Source organism: Camelus bactrianus, chromosome 26 (genome assembly GCF_048773025.1).
Source record: "Camelus bactrianus isolate YW-2024 breed Bactrian camel chromosome 26, ASM4877302v1, whole genome shotgun sequence".
NCBI classification, from domain to species: Eukaryota; Metazoa; Chordata; class Mammalia; order Artiodactyla; family Camelidae; genus Camelus; species Camelus bactrianus.
The window spans coordinates 32,499,566-32,514,644 of NC_133564.1; the positions used below are offsets into that span (position 1 = coordinate 32,499,566).

Genomic DNA, 15,079 nt, shown 5'->3' on the forward strand with positions numbered 1-15,079 from the left:
CCTGGCTCCTCGTTCCATCCGGAAGCCGCCGGGCCGGCAGGAAATGACGAAGGCAGAGGTCGCCCGGGTCCGTCCGGTAACCGGCTCCGCGCGTCTGGCCGCGACTGCGGGGGAAAGAGCCCCGAGCTGAGCAGCCGAGCCGCGCGCCGCCTGCGGAGCGAGCAGCGTGAGTGGACCCGCGCCCCACGCCGGCTGGCCGGCCCCGCCCCCGCCCCGCCCCGCCACACGCCCCGCCCCTTCGCGCCCCGCCCCGCCGCGCGGGGGAGGGGGAGGGGAGTGGGGGAGGGGAGTGGGGGGAGGGGAGTGGGGGGGAGGGGAGGGTGCCCACAGCCCCGCGGCCCCGGCGGCCCTGCTCCTTCGTCGCCGCGCCCGGCCTCGGAGCCCCTCCGGGCACAGTGGGGCCCCGAGTTCGCAGCGCCAGGCGCCCGGGAGAGTTCGGGAGGGTTGGGCTGTAGCGGGCGCGCTTTAGGATCGGGCCTCGCGCCCGCCCGGGCCGCTCCCGGGAGAGGATCACACCGTGCGGCTCCACCGCACCTCCTCCCGGGAGGAGCCGGTCTCCCGGGTCTGGGTCGGGGCCGGACGTGTGACGACCCTCCCTCCCACTCCCCAGTGTGGGTGGCCTGGGGCAAGTTGAATGACCACCACCTCCATCCCCGGTGCTTCTGTCAAATGGTGCTTTAGTGCCTCCCAGCAGGGTGGTTGTGAAAATTAGATGACTTTGTGTTAACTGCCTTTCCCCCTGTTGGTTGAAGGCCTGTCAACTTGTACCCTTTGGCTTCCGGAACCCAAACCTTTGGCATTTCAGAGGATTGGGAGAAAGAAAATCACATTTTTGCGCTGGATGGTGTTGTAAGGAACTCTTGAAACTATATGGGTGATTCTAATCTGAATTTGTGTCGCAATAACAAAGCTCTAAATGAGAGACAAAACTGATAGCATTCGAGATAGGCTGACAAGTGATCTTCAAAACTGAACCACCTAGACATGGTATCAGGAACCCCAAATCAGGACACTGTTTTAAAATTTTTCGATATAGCCGAGGAGTTCTTGTTCTCCACGTAAAAGTTTGTCAAACTGAAATCAAGCCCTAGTTGTCATGTTTTGCCAACTTTCTGGATACTTACGTTCAGCTCATCATAGCGTCTCCTTACGGAAATATTTCAAGCATTACTTTACAGGGAAAATATGTGAAAAAAGGTCACTTTTCTCAAAAAAGCTTTTAATGACAAACCAAGCACGTGGTGATCTTGCTGAAACATTCATTAACTTGCCAGGAATGAACCGCTGTAATGCCCCTGGGCCTTCTGCTTTGGACTCGAGAGGAAGGCTGTGGTGGTATGCAGTAACCACTCAGCAGGTGTGTGTGTGCACACTTGGTTAGACCCTGGCAGGCTGGGAGGGGACTGGTCATAGTTCAGGCCGCATGGGACCCATGGGTCTGTATGATGACCTTGAACAAGACCATTCCTTATTCCTGGCAGTCTTACAAAGTCCTGCCTTTGGTCATGATGGAGGACTGGGCAGGAAAGGCCTACCCTCAGTGCAAATCTTTCACAACTGCACTACCAAAAATAACTCCAGAGCGTGTGTCCCCGGAACTTCGGAACAGTGGTGTCATTGCATACTAATGAAGTTGTATAATGTATGCTGTATAATGCACGTGAAAAATGTACCATTCTGTCAGTATTTCAGAATCCTTTTCTAAATGTAATTTAAGTCTGGCCTCTTTGTAGCAGGAGGAACACAAGCTCTGTAGGCATACCTCATTTATTGAGTGGCACATGAACAGAATTTTGTGAATAACGGATGCAAGAAATTAACCTGCCTCAGATCCAGTCAGGTGTTAGAAAACAGGTCGGAAACGCTTTCAGAATGTGTCAGGTAAAGGGCACCTGCAGAATGTTCCAGGAGCCACTGTGATATATGTTCCCTGATTCTACTCTGATATGTTAGTAACTCCCCCATCCTGAAACCTACACCCTCGCCACATGGTTATGCGGGCCTTCTGCAGCATCTCAGATCAGACAGCTAAGACATCTCTTATTTGCCAAAAACACAGTCATTTTTATTTTACATTTTGGCACCAATGAAAATCTAGGAAAAAAATTCTAGAGTCCATAAATCATAAAGACAGTCTCCGATCTTCCAAAGGTTTCCATTTCTAAAGTAGGCGATTACTTACTATAAATCATGTTACATTCAGAGAAACTCTAGAGTTCAGTGTTAAGGAACAAGAATCAAAACCAAAAATGTGAAATCTCCCTGTGCTTCCTCCTCTTCTTAAAAAAAAAAAAATCTATAGCTAGTTTTTACTATCTAGGAATTGGACGTGGTTTAATGATGAAATAATGTTTAGATCTTGCATCTGTAACTTTTATAATTTAAGTCCTGTTTTTATTATCCCCTGGCTAATTTTTTACAAGACCAATCTTTTTATTCATCAGACAACAAAAGATGCTTCAGAGAAATTATTCTTGCCCATGATGTCTAGAGTTGAAGTTAAATGGCCATTCATGGTACTCAGTTTATTGTAAATGAAGAATCCTGTCCCCAAATGTCTGACAGAGACTTCAGGTGTCAGAAAGGGACAAACATGTCACCTGGCCTGGGAGCCCACCCCAGGGGGAACTTTCACTCATTTTATGCAGAGGCAAACTCTAAGAAAGAAAACAGACTTTTTACCCTTAATATATGCTTCATAACTTGCTGAGCCAAATCTGCATTAAAGAACACTTCGGAGGCTCATAGGACAGATTGCAAGATACTTTAGTGGAGGAATTTCTGCAATGGCTTTATTGTTGTAGAATGTCTAGGAAAAATTGCAAAACAATTTCTTGGACCTTCCAGATACTTCTTCTTGGTATTAGAAAATGACTCTTACTAGAAACCACAGTACAGTTATCCCCTGTCATTGGTTCAGTTTTTCTCCTTTGTATAAATCGTCTCAAACAACACTTCTGAATTTCTTTCACATACTAGGTCATCTTACTTAGCCCTACCTAGTTTAGATTTAACACAAGGGAGGAACTTTCTCTTGAAGGAAGAATTCACTTAACTTCCCAAACACAAATAGGAAACCATTACCCTTTCCCTTGTGATCTGATACACTGTCTGTTACCACGCTCATTTTCTGTGGGAACATCCAAAGAATGCATTTCCTTAAACAGAAGTCGCAGCTGTATAAATAGCAAAAGTCACTTTTTATCCCACAGCTCCTTTCAGCCCCGTTCAGCCGAGAGGCCGTTTGAGAAAGCTCCAGACATTTTCCAGGTGCGTCAGGGGCCTGTGAAGAGCAGAGTGGTGGCTGTGGCATCTCATCCAGTCCCACACTGTCCCTGTCCTCTTTAGCATCACGGCCAGTTGTTTGAGCCTGGATGTCAAGTGCTCAGTCACTCCCACCTGAGTAATAGTTCCAATTTGGACACCGTGCCCTGACATTTCAACCCGGAAACTTTTAGACATACGATTTTTTTGATCCCGAGTTTTAACCTTCATGGTGTCTCAAAGCTGAAAATCAGGGGAAATATGTTACATGCCTTAGTGAGCCAGACCGGGGTTGGCCAACTTTTTCTTAAACAGCCAGACTGCAAATATTTTAGGCTTTGAGGGCTGGGAGGCAAAAATAGGAGCTACTCTGGAGGTATTTCTAACCATTGTAATTGACTGTACTTCAATTTTTAAAAAATGACAAGAAAATAAATATTTTCATAGAAATATTGTTCTTTTATGTGTGGTGAGATTTTTATGTTATGGATAAAGAGCTTATATTTAAAAAATAGAATAGAATAAAATAAAATAAAATAAAAATATAAAATAAAATATTCATTTGGAAATATAAAAGCAGTTGGGGAAGGTATAGCTTAAGTGGTAGGGCGCGTGCTTAGCATACACACACAAGGTCCTGGGTTCGATCCCCAGTACCTCCTCTAAAAGTAAATAAACCTAATGACCTCCCCCACCAAAAAAAAATAATAATAAAAATAAAATAAATTTGTAAAACAAGTTCTTTAAAAAAAAATAAAAGAACTGTAAAACCATTCTTGGCTCCTGGGCGATACACAAACAGACGGCGGGCTGGAGCTGGCCAGCAGGCCATACGTGGGCCAGCCCCTGTCCGGGTCACCCCATCACTGACTGAAGGGGACCCTGTTTTCTTTGTGGCCCCACAGCCCCATGCCTGGCGGTTACGGAGTGATGGGTGCTGATGGCTCCATGGATTACAGCGTACACGAGGCCTGGAATGAAGCCACCAATGTTTACCTGGTCGTGATCCTTGTCAGCTTTGGGCTCTTCATGTATGCCAAGAGGTAAATGTTTTGGTGTCTCGGGGTAGATAAGAAACTGGGCCTTTAACAGTTTTGCAGGCTGCTTTGTTTGCTTGTTCGATCTAAATTAAATACACAAAAATCATTTCATCAGCATTTTTTTTTTCACCTCTGTGAAAACACTCAGGTCTGCCCTCAAATATGGGACACCCAAGATGAGGCTTTGAAAACCCCGTTGCTTCAAGAGCCGGGGATTTCAGGCAGCTCTTGGCGCCTGGACCAGCTGCTGTAGAGTCTCGTTCTATCATTTCTAACGTAGCTCAGTTTTATCACTCAGCCTGGGTTCACCATCACCCTTGGATGAGCGCATATTTTTGGCCCACATCCCTGAAATTCAGAAACACTGATTCCTGCGTGTTCAGCAGTTCTGTCTTTGCACATTCAAGCTTTCCCTGCTGTTTCTTGTGCATGACTATGTCATAGCACGTACTGGAATCATTTTGGTATGATCTGATTACTTGTCCATCCATCCCACAAAAACGCAGTCCCCCGAGAACAAGGACCTTTGACCTTTGTGTCCCTGACTTGCCACAGGGTGTAAATCCTCATTACTATTTCCTGCCTTAATTCCAGGTGCTGTAGCATGATTTAACTGTGCTTTCCCACATCCCCTGACTCCTTTCCTTTAAGTACAGTGAAAAAGAGGTGGCGGGGGGGTGGGTGGCTGCTTGGAAGAGGAAAAACAGTCATAGTTGGACCGAGTTGCTCCTGCACATAGCTGCGTGCCTCATGGAGTCCTCTAACCAAGGTCAAAAGACATTAGACAGTTCAAAATAATTAGTCATCCAAGAATAATTGACGTTTGCCCTGGGGAATAGTTCAGAGCCCACACTTGGCATCAGACACGCAGGCTCCCCGTGTCCAACCTCAGGACCTCTGAGCATCTGGCCCAGTGGCCGCCTGGACTCTCCGGGGGTGGCTGGGAGAAGGCTCCACAAATCAGCACGGGGCCACAGGCAGGTACCAGCTTCCCCCTAAAACTAACCCCCGCCGCCTCCACATAGCCCCGTTTTCGAAGCAGAAAAGCACTGTTGTTAATTTCAACCAGGAGATGGTCCCACTAAGGCCAGGCTGCTCCGTTTAAGAAATCCATTTGTTCATTGTTTTCCAAAATTAAGGTCTGCTCACCTACTGTTATCCCCCAACCCAGTCATTTAGCTTCATGTGGAAGACAGGAGAGGGAGGAAGAAAAAAAATCACATTTTTTCGGTTTGTGCATTTTTTCATATAATACGGCTTTTTTTTTTTTTTTTTTTTTTTTGCAGGGAGGTGTGTTTACCTACTTTATTTTTTTTTCTTGTAGCTCTGTGGCTTTACAGGTAGGCACTTCATACTTTGATGAGAGAAAGAATCTTTGAGCCAAGGAAGCATCTCACAGAGACAAAATAGAAGACGAACTCTGCCACTAATGTGCTTTTAATGCAGCTCCCGATTTGTATAATCATGAGAGTATTGCAGTCTTGTAGCCGTGAATCCAAATCTCTTCTCTGCATTGGTTTTGTGTTTTAGGAATAAAAGGAAAATTATGAGAATATTCAGCCTGCCACCTACAGCAGAGGCTTTGTCAGAGCCCAACTTTTACGACACAATAAGCAAAATCCGTTTAAGACAGCAACTGGAAATGTATTCCATTTGTGAGTATAATCTGTGCTTAACTACATACAGGCGTCAATTTAAAATAGGATTTTGGGAATTGGGTCTAGTTGGTGAAAGTTACCAGAAATAGCTGATAATGAAAACCTTGTGCCTTTTTTAGCTACTCCTCACGGTATCAGCAAACCAGGCTGGCGTGAAGTTAGTGCCTCCAGATCCTTCCAAGACCCCGATGTGTTCATGTGATTGCATTTTTGTAGATTTTGCCAAACTTAAGAAACTTCAACGCTGGGGAAGCCTGCTATCTCGTCCTGCTCTAATTCCCTCTTGGGCAGTGACATCCAAGTGGCCAAGAGCATTTTGGGGATCTGGCTGAGGGCAAGTTGAGTTGAGGCTGCTTTTAGTTTGGGTCTGAATTTTCTGTTTATAGAGTTTGCAGCCGCTTCTGTTACAATTAAGCGACCGTGTACAGCCCGCCACGGCAGTGTGGGAACGGCTTCTAGAACGTGGCATCCACGTGCAAGGCCAGAGGTCCTGCCTCAGTGTTAATATGTCCTGTGGGACTGAACGCTGTGAGTATGTAGGGTGGGGAAGGAACAAAGGTCAAAGTGCTCGGAGCCAGGATGAGTCGTACATCCGAACCACAGCCTTTTATTTAAAAAAATGAGGTGTGGTGTCCACAGTGTGCCATCAATTGAGAAAAAAGCACGATTTAATTGTACGTTTACTAGGGTGCCACTCCTTTCAAATCAAATGACAAAAGCATCCCTATCTACATGTAATAAAAATGTTCTGTGTAATTACATAGGCATGGAGGAAGCCTTGCAAAGATACACATCAGATTGATAACATTCATTACCTCGATGGGAACACTGTGGGATTTAAAGGAAAAAGATTGGATATTTTTAAAAGACAGGTGTCTCTAGTGAAAACTTAAATATGTGTGTGTGTGTGTGCGTGTGCATGCACACACATGAAAAGAAGGAAGAAAGAATGATCAGCAAGATGTTACTAGAATATATCTCAGGTGGAGTGGAATTACAGGTGAAAAGTAGGGAAAAAAAGTATATATGTGTATTTTACACAAGTAGAGCTTCTAGAAAATTCTTCAGCATAAATTTTATCCTGCGAACTAAGAACAGCAGTTCCTTTGGGGAAAGGTAGGAGGAAGATAACACTTTTCACTGTTTCCTCTTGTGTTGCTTTTGCATTTTGTATCACGTGCCTGTGTTATTAGTTCAAAATAAAAAGTAAAACTTAAAAAATTAAAAGTAAAACTTACTAGAACACAGCAGCATTATTCACAGTAGCCAAAAGGTGGAAACAACCCAAGGGTTCTTGACCGATGATGAATGGATACACAAAAGGTGGTGAATACATAGATGGAACGTTATTCAGCCTCTAAGAGGGAGGAAATTCTGGCACGAGCTGCAACACGGATGAACCTTGAGGACATTATGCTTCGTAATTATCCTTATCGTGAAGTGAAGTCAGCCAGTCACGCAGGAACAAATATTGTGTGATTTCACTTATATGAAGCCAATTCATAGAGACAGAAAGTAGAATGGTGGTTGCCAGGAGCTAGGGGAGGAGGAATAGGGAGTTCGTGTTTAACGAGGACAGAGTTCAGCCCGGGATGGTCAAAATGTGGATGGTGTTGGTGGTAACACAATGCTGTGGCTGTGGTCAGTGCCACTGAACTACAAGCTTAGAAATGGTGAAGCTGCAAATTTTATGTTTTTATGTTTTACTACCAAAAAAAAAATCCTTAAGAAAATTTAATTCTAAGCTGATTCATTACTGAAAATCATGATTGTGATGTGATGAAGTGATCTAGTAATTAATTTGATACTGTATTCATTTTAATCTCCTTTTTTTATTTTTGTATTTTGTTTCATCTGTTTCTTAACAGCCAGGAAATATGACTATCAGCAGCCCCAAAACCAAGCTGACAGTGTGCAGCTGTCTTTGGAATGACATCTCAGAAAATGAGCAACGTGTGTGATTGTTGTTCGAGTGTGATCTCCTGATTCTACTAAATCATGAACAGCCCTTTCTTATTTTTAACTTGTGTCTCAGTGAAATCATCTTACTTATGACTTTCTCCCAATTTTTTGGTGTCTTTCGTTTCGCTTTGTTAAAACGACATCTCCAGATCATTTGTTAGATAAATTAAAAATGCCCCAAAAGTCCTGAACACAGAGTCTGCACGTGCCTAGGGAGATAGACTGTAACCAGAGACAGTGATTTTTACCTTGTGAAGACCTTCGGTTTCTTCAGGATACAATCAGGAACAAAAAAAACCATCTTCAGAAGCAGGAGTCCAGTGTTCATGCCACTCTGATGTGACCTGTTTTGCAAAATTAAAAAAGAAAAATGCAGGCATCAGAATAACTTCCTCTTAGATTGTATTCTGGAATAAATGTCACATGGATAACGGACTAATTGGTGTTCTTACTCCTGCTGCTACCTCTTAATTGAATTAACCATCTTTGCTTCTTCAGAATATGCACAGTAACACTTTTATTCTACATCATGATATCGTGAAGCACACGCACCTGCTGATGGTGGAAGTTTTCTGTGCCTGGAATTTGTGCCCTTTCGTGGTGTTTCCAGGAGTGTGTCCCACCGGAAGTCCTGAGTACCTCCGATCAGTGTTAGCGACTGGCTTCTTTGGTCACATGACTACCAATATTTAATATAACTGGTTACTTACACTTTTTTAGCACAACAGCCTTGCCTGAAGACTCTCATATCTTGTACCGTTTGTTACCGTACACTGAAATGTTCTTGCTAATGAGCATTTAGAAATGTTTGTTCTAATTTTTCATGTTTGTTTAAATCAAAGCTGGTTAGAGGTAGTGGCAGGGAAATTTAACCGTCCATGTAAGTGTCCAAGAATTCATTTTTGAATCAATAACTATTCTTAATTTTTAGAGTTAGAATTAATATTTCAAGCATTCATCATTGTGAAGTAAAGAAAATAAATTCTAAAGGAAAAAGCTTGGACCAAAGGAAATCATTTCAGGGAAATTGCATTTGCTTTTACAATTTGTATCATTCAAAAATAGAGGAGGGAGGGTACAGCTCAAGTGGTAGAGCGCGTGCTTAGCATGCATGAGGTCCTGGGTTCGATCCCCAGTACGTCCTCTAGGAATAAATAAATAAATAAACCTAATTACCTCCTCCTACCAAATATATATATATATATATATATATACACACATATATATATATATACACACACATATATATATATACACACACACACACACATATACAGTAGAAGGTAAATTGTTGACTAAATGGAGTGATTCATAACTCGTGTGAGTCTGAATGCACCACCTATATACATGGAACGCAAAACTGACTGAAGGATGGTAAACTGTTGTAATTACCATCTTGGGGGAGTGGAGAGACAAGGGGACAATCTCCTTAAACTTCGCCTTGCTCTTTGGAAACTACTGTGTAATCAGGAGCAGGAGTGTTTACCTGTGGTTACCTGCTGTCACTGAAGTGTGGCACAATCGGGACAAATTATGAAAACCGGCTATCTAAGCTGATCTGTAAAAACAGCGTAAATTGAAATCACAGGAAACTGACAAGGATGGCTTTTTTCTTTGCACCCACTAGGCAGAGACAGTCATAACTAAAACCTGGTAGATCAGGGGAGGGTGTAGCTCAGCTGTAGAGTGCAGGCTTAGCATGCGCAAGGTCCTGGGTTCCATCCCCGGTCCCTACGCCCGCCGCTAAAAAAATAAAATAAAATATTAACAAACAACAACAACAAAAAACCTAGTAGATCGTTTGGAGAGCATCCAACTCTGCTAAGTAAGAGAGGAAGATTCCTCTGCACTTTTTCTCTAAAGCCCACTGGTGGAAATTGCACCCCCCCACCGGCAGGATCAACAACAGGTCCGACTTTGAAGTTTCAACAGCTGTGCTGGGAAGAGGCGGTGGGGAGCCCTGCAGCCACACTTCAAAGTGACACCAGCTCATTGTCCTGCTTCTGCCCCCGAATCCACCAAGGGTCCCACGGAACTGTTTTCTTTGGAAGAAAAATGGAAGGATTAATAAACTGATCGCTAGCACTTGTGTTCTCCTTGTCCATGATTTTCCTCTTTTACTGCATAAGATACTCTGCAGTAAGCAAGAAAAGGGCAGAGGGCAGGGGGAGTCCGCCTCCCTGGGTGCCCCGCTGGGGCCAGCCTCCTGCTCCAAGGACACAGCTGTTTGCTGTCAACCTCACACCCTTTCAGGTGGATTTCCTTTTTTTTTTTTTTATAACACATACTTAAGAATATATTTATTTATTTTATTTATTTTGTTGGTGGGTTTTTCACTTGCTTGTTTGTTTCTTTGGGAGGGGGAGTTGATTAGGTTTATTTATTAGTTATTTTGATGGAGGCACTGGGGATCGAACCCAGGACCTCGTGTGTGCTAGGCGTATATTCTGCCACTGAGCTGTCCCCTCCCTGCTCAGGTGGAGTTCCTGATGTGATTGAACAGAAGAGGGGATTCGGAGTGTATGGTAAAATTGCCGTGATGTTGGAAATACTTTTAAGCATTGAGTAGAAATAAGAGAGAAAATGGTAATAAAAATAACTTCAGACATTAAGAATGAAAGTAGTTTTTTTTTCCATAACAGCTGTACTGAACTACATTCCCACCCTCCTACACTGGGGCTGTTGTTTGGTGCAGCCACTATGGAAAACAGTGTGGAGATTCCTCAAATGACTGAACATAGGCTTACCATATCATCCAGCAATCCCCCTCTGGCCATATATCCAGAGGGAACCTTAATTCAAAAAGATACATGGACCCCAATGTTCATAGCAGCACTATTTACAACAGCTAAGACATGGAAGCTACCTAAATGTCCATCAACAGATGACTGGATAAAGAAGTTGTGGGATATTTATACAATGGAATACTACTCACTCATAAAAAAGAATAAAATAATGCCATTTGCAGCAACATGGATGAACCTTAAGACTGTCATTCTAAGTGAAGTAAGCCAGAAAGAGAAAGAAAAATACCATATATCACTTATGTGTGGAATCTAAAAAAAAAAAGATGAACTTATTCACAAAACAGAAACAGACTCACAGCATAGAAAACAAACTTACAGTTACCAGGGAGGAAAGGGGTGGGAAGGGATAAATTGGGAGTTCGAGATTTGCAGATACTAACTAATATATATAAAATAGATACACTGTAAGTTCATACTGTATAAGCACAGGGAATTATATTCAATATCTTATAGTAACTTATGGTGAAAAAGAATATGAAAATGAATATATGTATGTTCATGTATGACTGAAATATTATGTTGTACACCAGAAATTAACACAACATTGTAAACTGACTCTACTTCAATAAATATATATATATACACACACAAACACACAAAAATGTATCTTAGAACATATAATTAGAGAAGTGACCAAAATATACCATATGGAGCCAGGTGATTCATTCTGCAAAAAGTTATGGAGTAGCCACATGTCATCTGTTGGCTATTTGATTTTAATAACAGACTCAGAATAGCCATAGGTGCTGGAGAACTGGAAAGACAAAGGACACTTGGCTTATCTCCAAGCTATGTGCAAAATAAGTAGATCGCAGAAGAGAAATGGGAGCTTATTCTTCATCTGCCTTCCTCTTGACTCCCGAACAAAGCCAGCCAAACTCACACAAAACTATAAAGCAAGAAAAATTTCTCTGTTTTTAAGATGTGTTTTATTTTTTAATTTTTAAATTTTTAATTTATGTATTTATTTATTTTAATGGTATTTATTTTAATGGAGGGACTGGGGATTGAACCCAGGACCTCATGCATGCTGGGCAAATGCTCTACCACTGAACTATATATCCTCCCCCTGAAAAATTTCCCATCTATCTTTTTGCCCCTCTTCATCCTCCCATCAGTCTGTATGGGTGAGACAGGTCTTGATTGAGGATTTGAGAGTGGGGAACAAGGAAGTAAGCCAAGAGCTAAGCAGGTGAGGTCTACATGGAAACTTCCAGCAGCTGGTCATCTTTCTCTTATCCTGGACCTCTCACCCCTAAACAAATGAGGGGCAGGTAGCACTGAATTCTACCCTGATCCTCTACCTTCATTTTATTTAGACATAGTAAAAAGCTACAGCTGTTTATGCAGACGAGGAACATTCCACACACAGGTAGGAAGGTGAGAAGTCAAAGGTGAGGCTGATGACTGTCAGGGTTCTTGGTACCCTCTCAGCCCCAAATTTGGTACTGATGGAGAACTGTGTTGTTCTTTTTTTATTTTTGGTATTTCTAGTTCCAAAGTTTTTTTTTCTTCTCTTGCAAATCAAGAAATGACAGAGGTCTCACTGTTATGAAAGGGTGGCACCACCCCAGAGATTCTTATGAAAAAAATATTTTGACAGATTTCAAATTAGCAGAGGAAAGTTGGGTTTGTTTTGTTTTTTTTTTTTAACTGCAACCAATGTTGATGTTGTTAAACTCAACTGCAAATGCCTCTGGCCTAAGAAATCTGAAAAAAAATATCCACCACAGAAATGTAAAGTATTTGTGATGTAACAAGTAAATGTATGTTTATTATATTCATTTTGTGGGGAAGGGATTGCAAGGGTCTCTGGATAACATTTTATTTTGAGGTTTAAAGAATGAGGTCCATTCACGCTGACTACAAGCTAACATAACTCTTACATCTGAAATGCTTTCCAGCACCCAGCATTAGCATAGTAACTAGCCCAGAGTAAATGCGTGGTAGATAGTTGTTGAATTAATTAATTTACTTACAACAATTTGTAGGAATAGACGTTCATTTTTTACTTTTTAAGAAAGTGTTTGAAGGTTCTGCTTCTGATAATGGAAGAATAATTGTGTCAGACTAAGTCTTTTATAGATGGTGAGTTCAGAACAAAACATGAAAACAACTATTGAAGGGAACCACAAGCAGACAAACCAGAAAGAAGATGACCCTTGAAAGAAGAGGGCTGCACTGGTTGAGATTTGTGTTTACATGGTTTTTGTTTGTTTGTTTTCGTTTTTGTTTGTGTCAAGGCACTTCTTAGTCCACCAATTGAGAGTAGCTAGAACTTAAGCGAAATTGGCTTGAGGAATAGGACAGAGTTCAGAGTCTCTAGAGAGACTGAAATGTAAGGAGGAACATCACAGTAAGCAGAGAACCCCAGAAGGGGGAACCTCAGAATCTCCATATAAACTTTGCCAAGTCCCTGACTGATCTCTGAATTACAAATCTGCACAAGAGACTCTAAGGATCCCAGCAGAAAACATATAGCTAGAAGGCTGAAAGAACTCAGCAGAGTTTTCAGCTGTTGCCCATCATCGGGGATACAATTTGAGTCCTGCCAAATTAATTGCCTGTGAGAACAAAAACCAACACTTTTCAGAGGAAGATAACAGAATCTAGAATCTTTGCAGCAAGTCATCCACAATGACCAACATACAATCAAAAATTTCAGGAACAAGAAGAACAGGAAAATGTGATCCATAGTCAAGAGAAAAAACAGTCAATATGAACTGACTCCAAGATGACCCAGATGTTGAATTAGCACACAGGGATTTTAAAGTTGCTATTACAAATATGTTTAGGTAAATGAGCTACTTTCAGTTAAATGATAATTGAAAAGCTTTACCAACAGCACATCAGCCATACACGAAATACTAAAGGAAGTTCTTGGAAAAAAGAGAAGTGATAGCAGATTTTTTTTTTAAGTGATAGAGAAAGTACTTGTAAAGCAATTCCCTAGTAAACCAGAGCCTATTTTTTTGTATCCTATCAATCATTGGGAAATCTGAAAAACAGGCAGTGTGTCTGAACTTGTCTTGGACACATTACACGTCTTTATTCTCTACTTTTTCCTACAGTATGGAATTGACTCAGCCCTGAACTTTTGCCACATTAAGAAATGTTATGATTAAATGGGAAGAAATGTCTCCAGGGGCAAACAGGGAGAAGGACCAAGGCAGGTATATACGGAGGCCATTTCTGACAAATGTATAATTTGCTGTCAGGTTTTTTTCTTTATTCACTACAGCCTCTTATGAGGTTACAGTGAGGATACCAGCCATCAGGTGGGGCTGCCTTCAGCTGGAGGCTGAGGGAGTTGCTTCCAAGGTGGCTTCCACACATGCTGGTGGCAGGAGACCTCTTAGTTCCTTGCCACATGAGCTGTCTCAGATTAATATCCTCCAAAAAGCAAGAAGAAAAAAAAGGAGGATGGATTTATTTTCCCCCAAATATTCTAGAGCACAGTATACTATATATTTTCAAGATGTTACAATTTAAAATATGTATATAATTATTCCTCAAAACATTGGTAAGTAAATACAATTTATCAGACCAAAGAAAATGGTTATGGAAAACAAAACAAAACAAAAAAAAGCAAGCAATCCAAAAACGTTCACCTTTTTTTGTGTATTGTTACAGGTTTGCCTTTCCAAATTAGTTTTGCTATACCAGTATTTTAATTGGTTTGCAATTTCTTAAACTCATTTATGCCTAATAATAAGGGCCAGCAAATACAAATCTATTTGAATTCCAAAGGGAAGGTAGCTGGCCTGGGACTGAGAAGGGGTTCCAGGTAATCTACAAATTCCCCAGTTGGTTTCAGACCATCTCAAGTGAGCCAATTCCATTTTTTGAAAGAGTGGTCATGGTACAGTGATGGTTTCCACAAATTAATTTCTCTGTCATTACATTCAGATTTAGCAAATTACCACACATCATCACATTTTCAATTTACTGAAGTACACCATCTTCCGCAATTTATAATTTTTTTATATTAATGTTAATTTTTTTCGTTTTTGTTTTTCTGTTTTTTTTTTTAATTTTTATTTTTATTGAAGTGTAGTTGACTTACCATGTTAGTTTCAGGTGTACAGCAAAGTGATTCAGTAATACATATACTTCCTTTTTTCAGATTCTTTTCATTATGTTATTCCATTATTTTATTACAAGAAGTTAAATATTGTTCTCTGTGCTATAAGGTAGGTCCTTGTTCACAATTTATAATTCTTAGGCAAAATCTAAATGACATTACTGTCTTGTGTATCAGCAAAACATCAATCAGTAGAACACTGTTGATTGGAAACCAACTAAGATCGAGGAAATATGTCAACAATGCAGAGCATGGCAGAGAACA

The 15,079-nt window shown here is 41.5% G+C and overlaps 2 protein-coding genes across 4 annotated transcripts in view; one reads left to right on the top strand and one right to left on the bottom strand.

Annotated features, from left to right (window-relative positions):
- SLC20A2 (solute carrier family 20 member 2) overlaps positions 1-142 on the bottom strand; it is a 93,375-nt gene extending 93,233 nt beyond the window's left edge. Inside the window, exon 1 of one of the 3 annotated variants that reach the window (XM_074353367.1) lies at positions 2-142. The gene's annotated coding sequence lies outside the window, so the exon portion shown is untranslated. The remainder of the gene's footprint in view (position 1) is intronic. The other 2 variants (XM_074353368.1, XM_074353370.1) reach the window with 2 other exon arrangements.
- SMIM19 (small integral membrane protein 19) lies at positions 27-8,359 on the top strand. Its single transcript, XM_074353374.1, has 4 exons — positions 27-166; positions 4,170-4,307; positions 5,835-5,959; positions 7,831-8,359. Exons 2-4 carry the CDS (start codon positions 4,174-4,176, stop codon positions 7,893-7,895), a joined length of 324 nt encoding a protein of 107 aa, XP_074209475.1. The 5' UTR covers positions 27-166; positions 4,170-4,173; the 3' UTR covers positions 7,896-8,359.
- Positions 8,360-15,079: the final 6,720 nt, after the last annotated feature.

Excerpts from the sequence above, each read along its gene's own strand:
- SMIM19 (XM_074353374.1), top strand. The coding sequence starts at position 4,174 with ATGCCTGGCGGTTACGGAGTGATGGGTGCTGATGGCTCCATGGATTAC. Across the intron at positions 4,308-5,834 it reads CTCTTCATGTATGCCAAGAG|GAATAAAAGGAAAATTATGA; the intron begins GTAAATGTTTTG and ends TTTGTGTTTTAG. Across the intron at positions 5,960-7,830 it reads ACTGGAAATGTATTCCATTT|CCAGGAAATATGACTATCAG; the intron begins GTGAGTATAATC and ends GTTTCTTAACAG.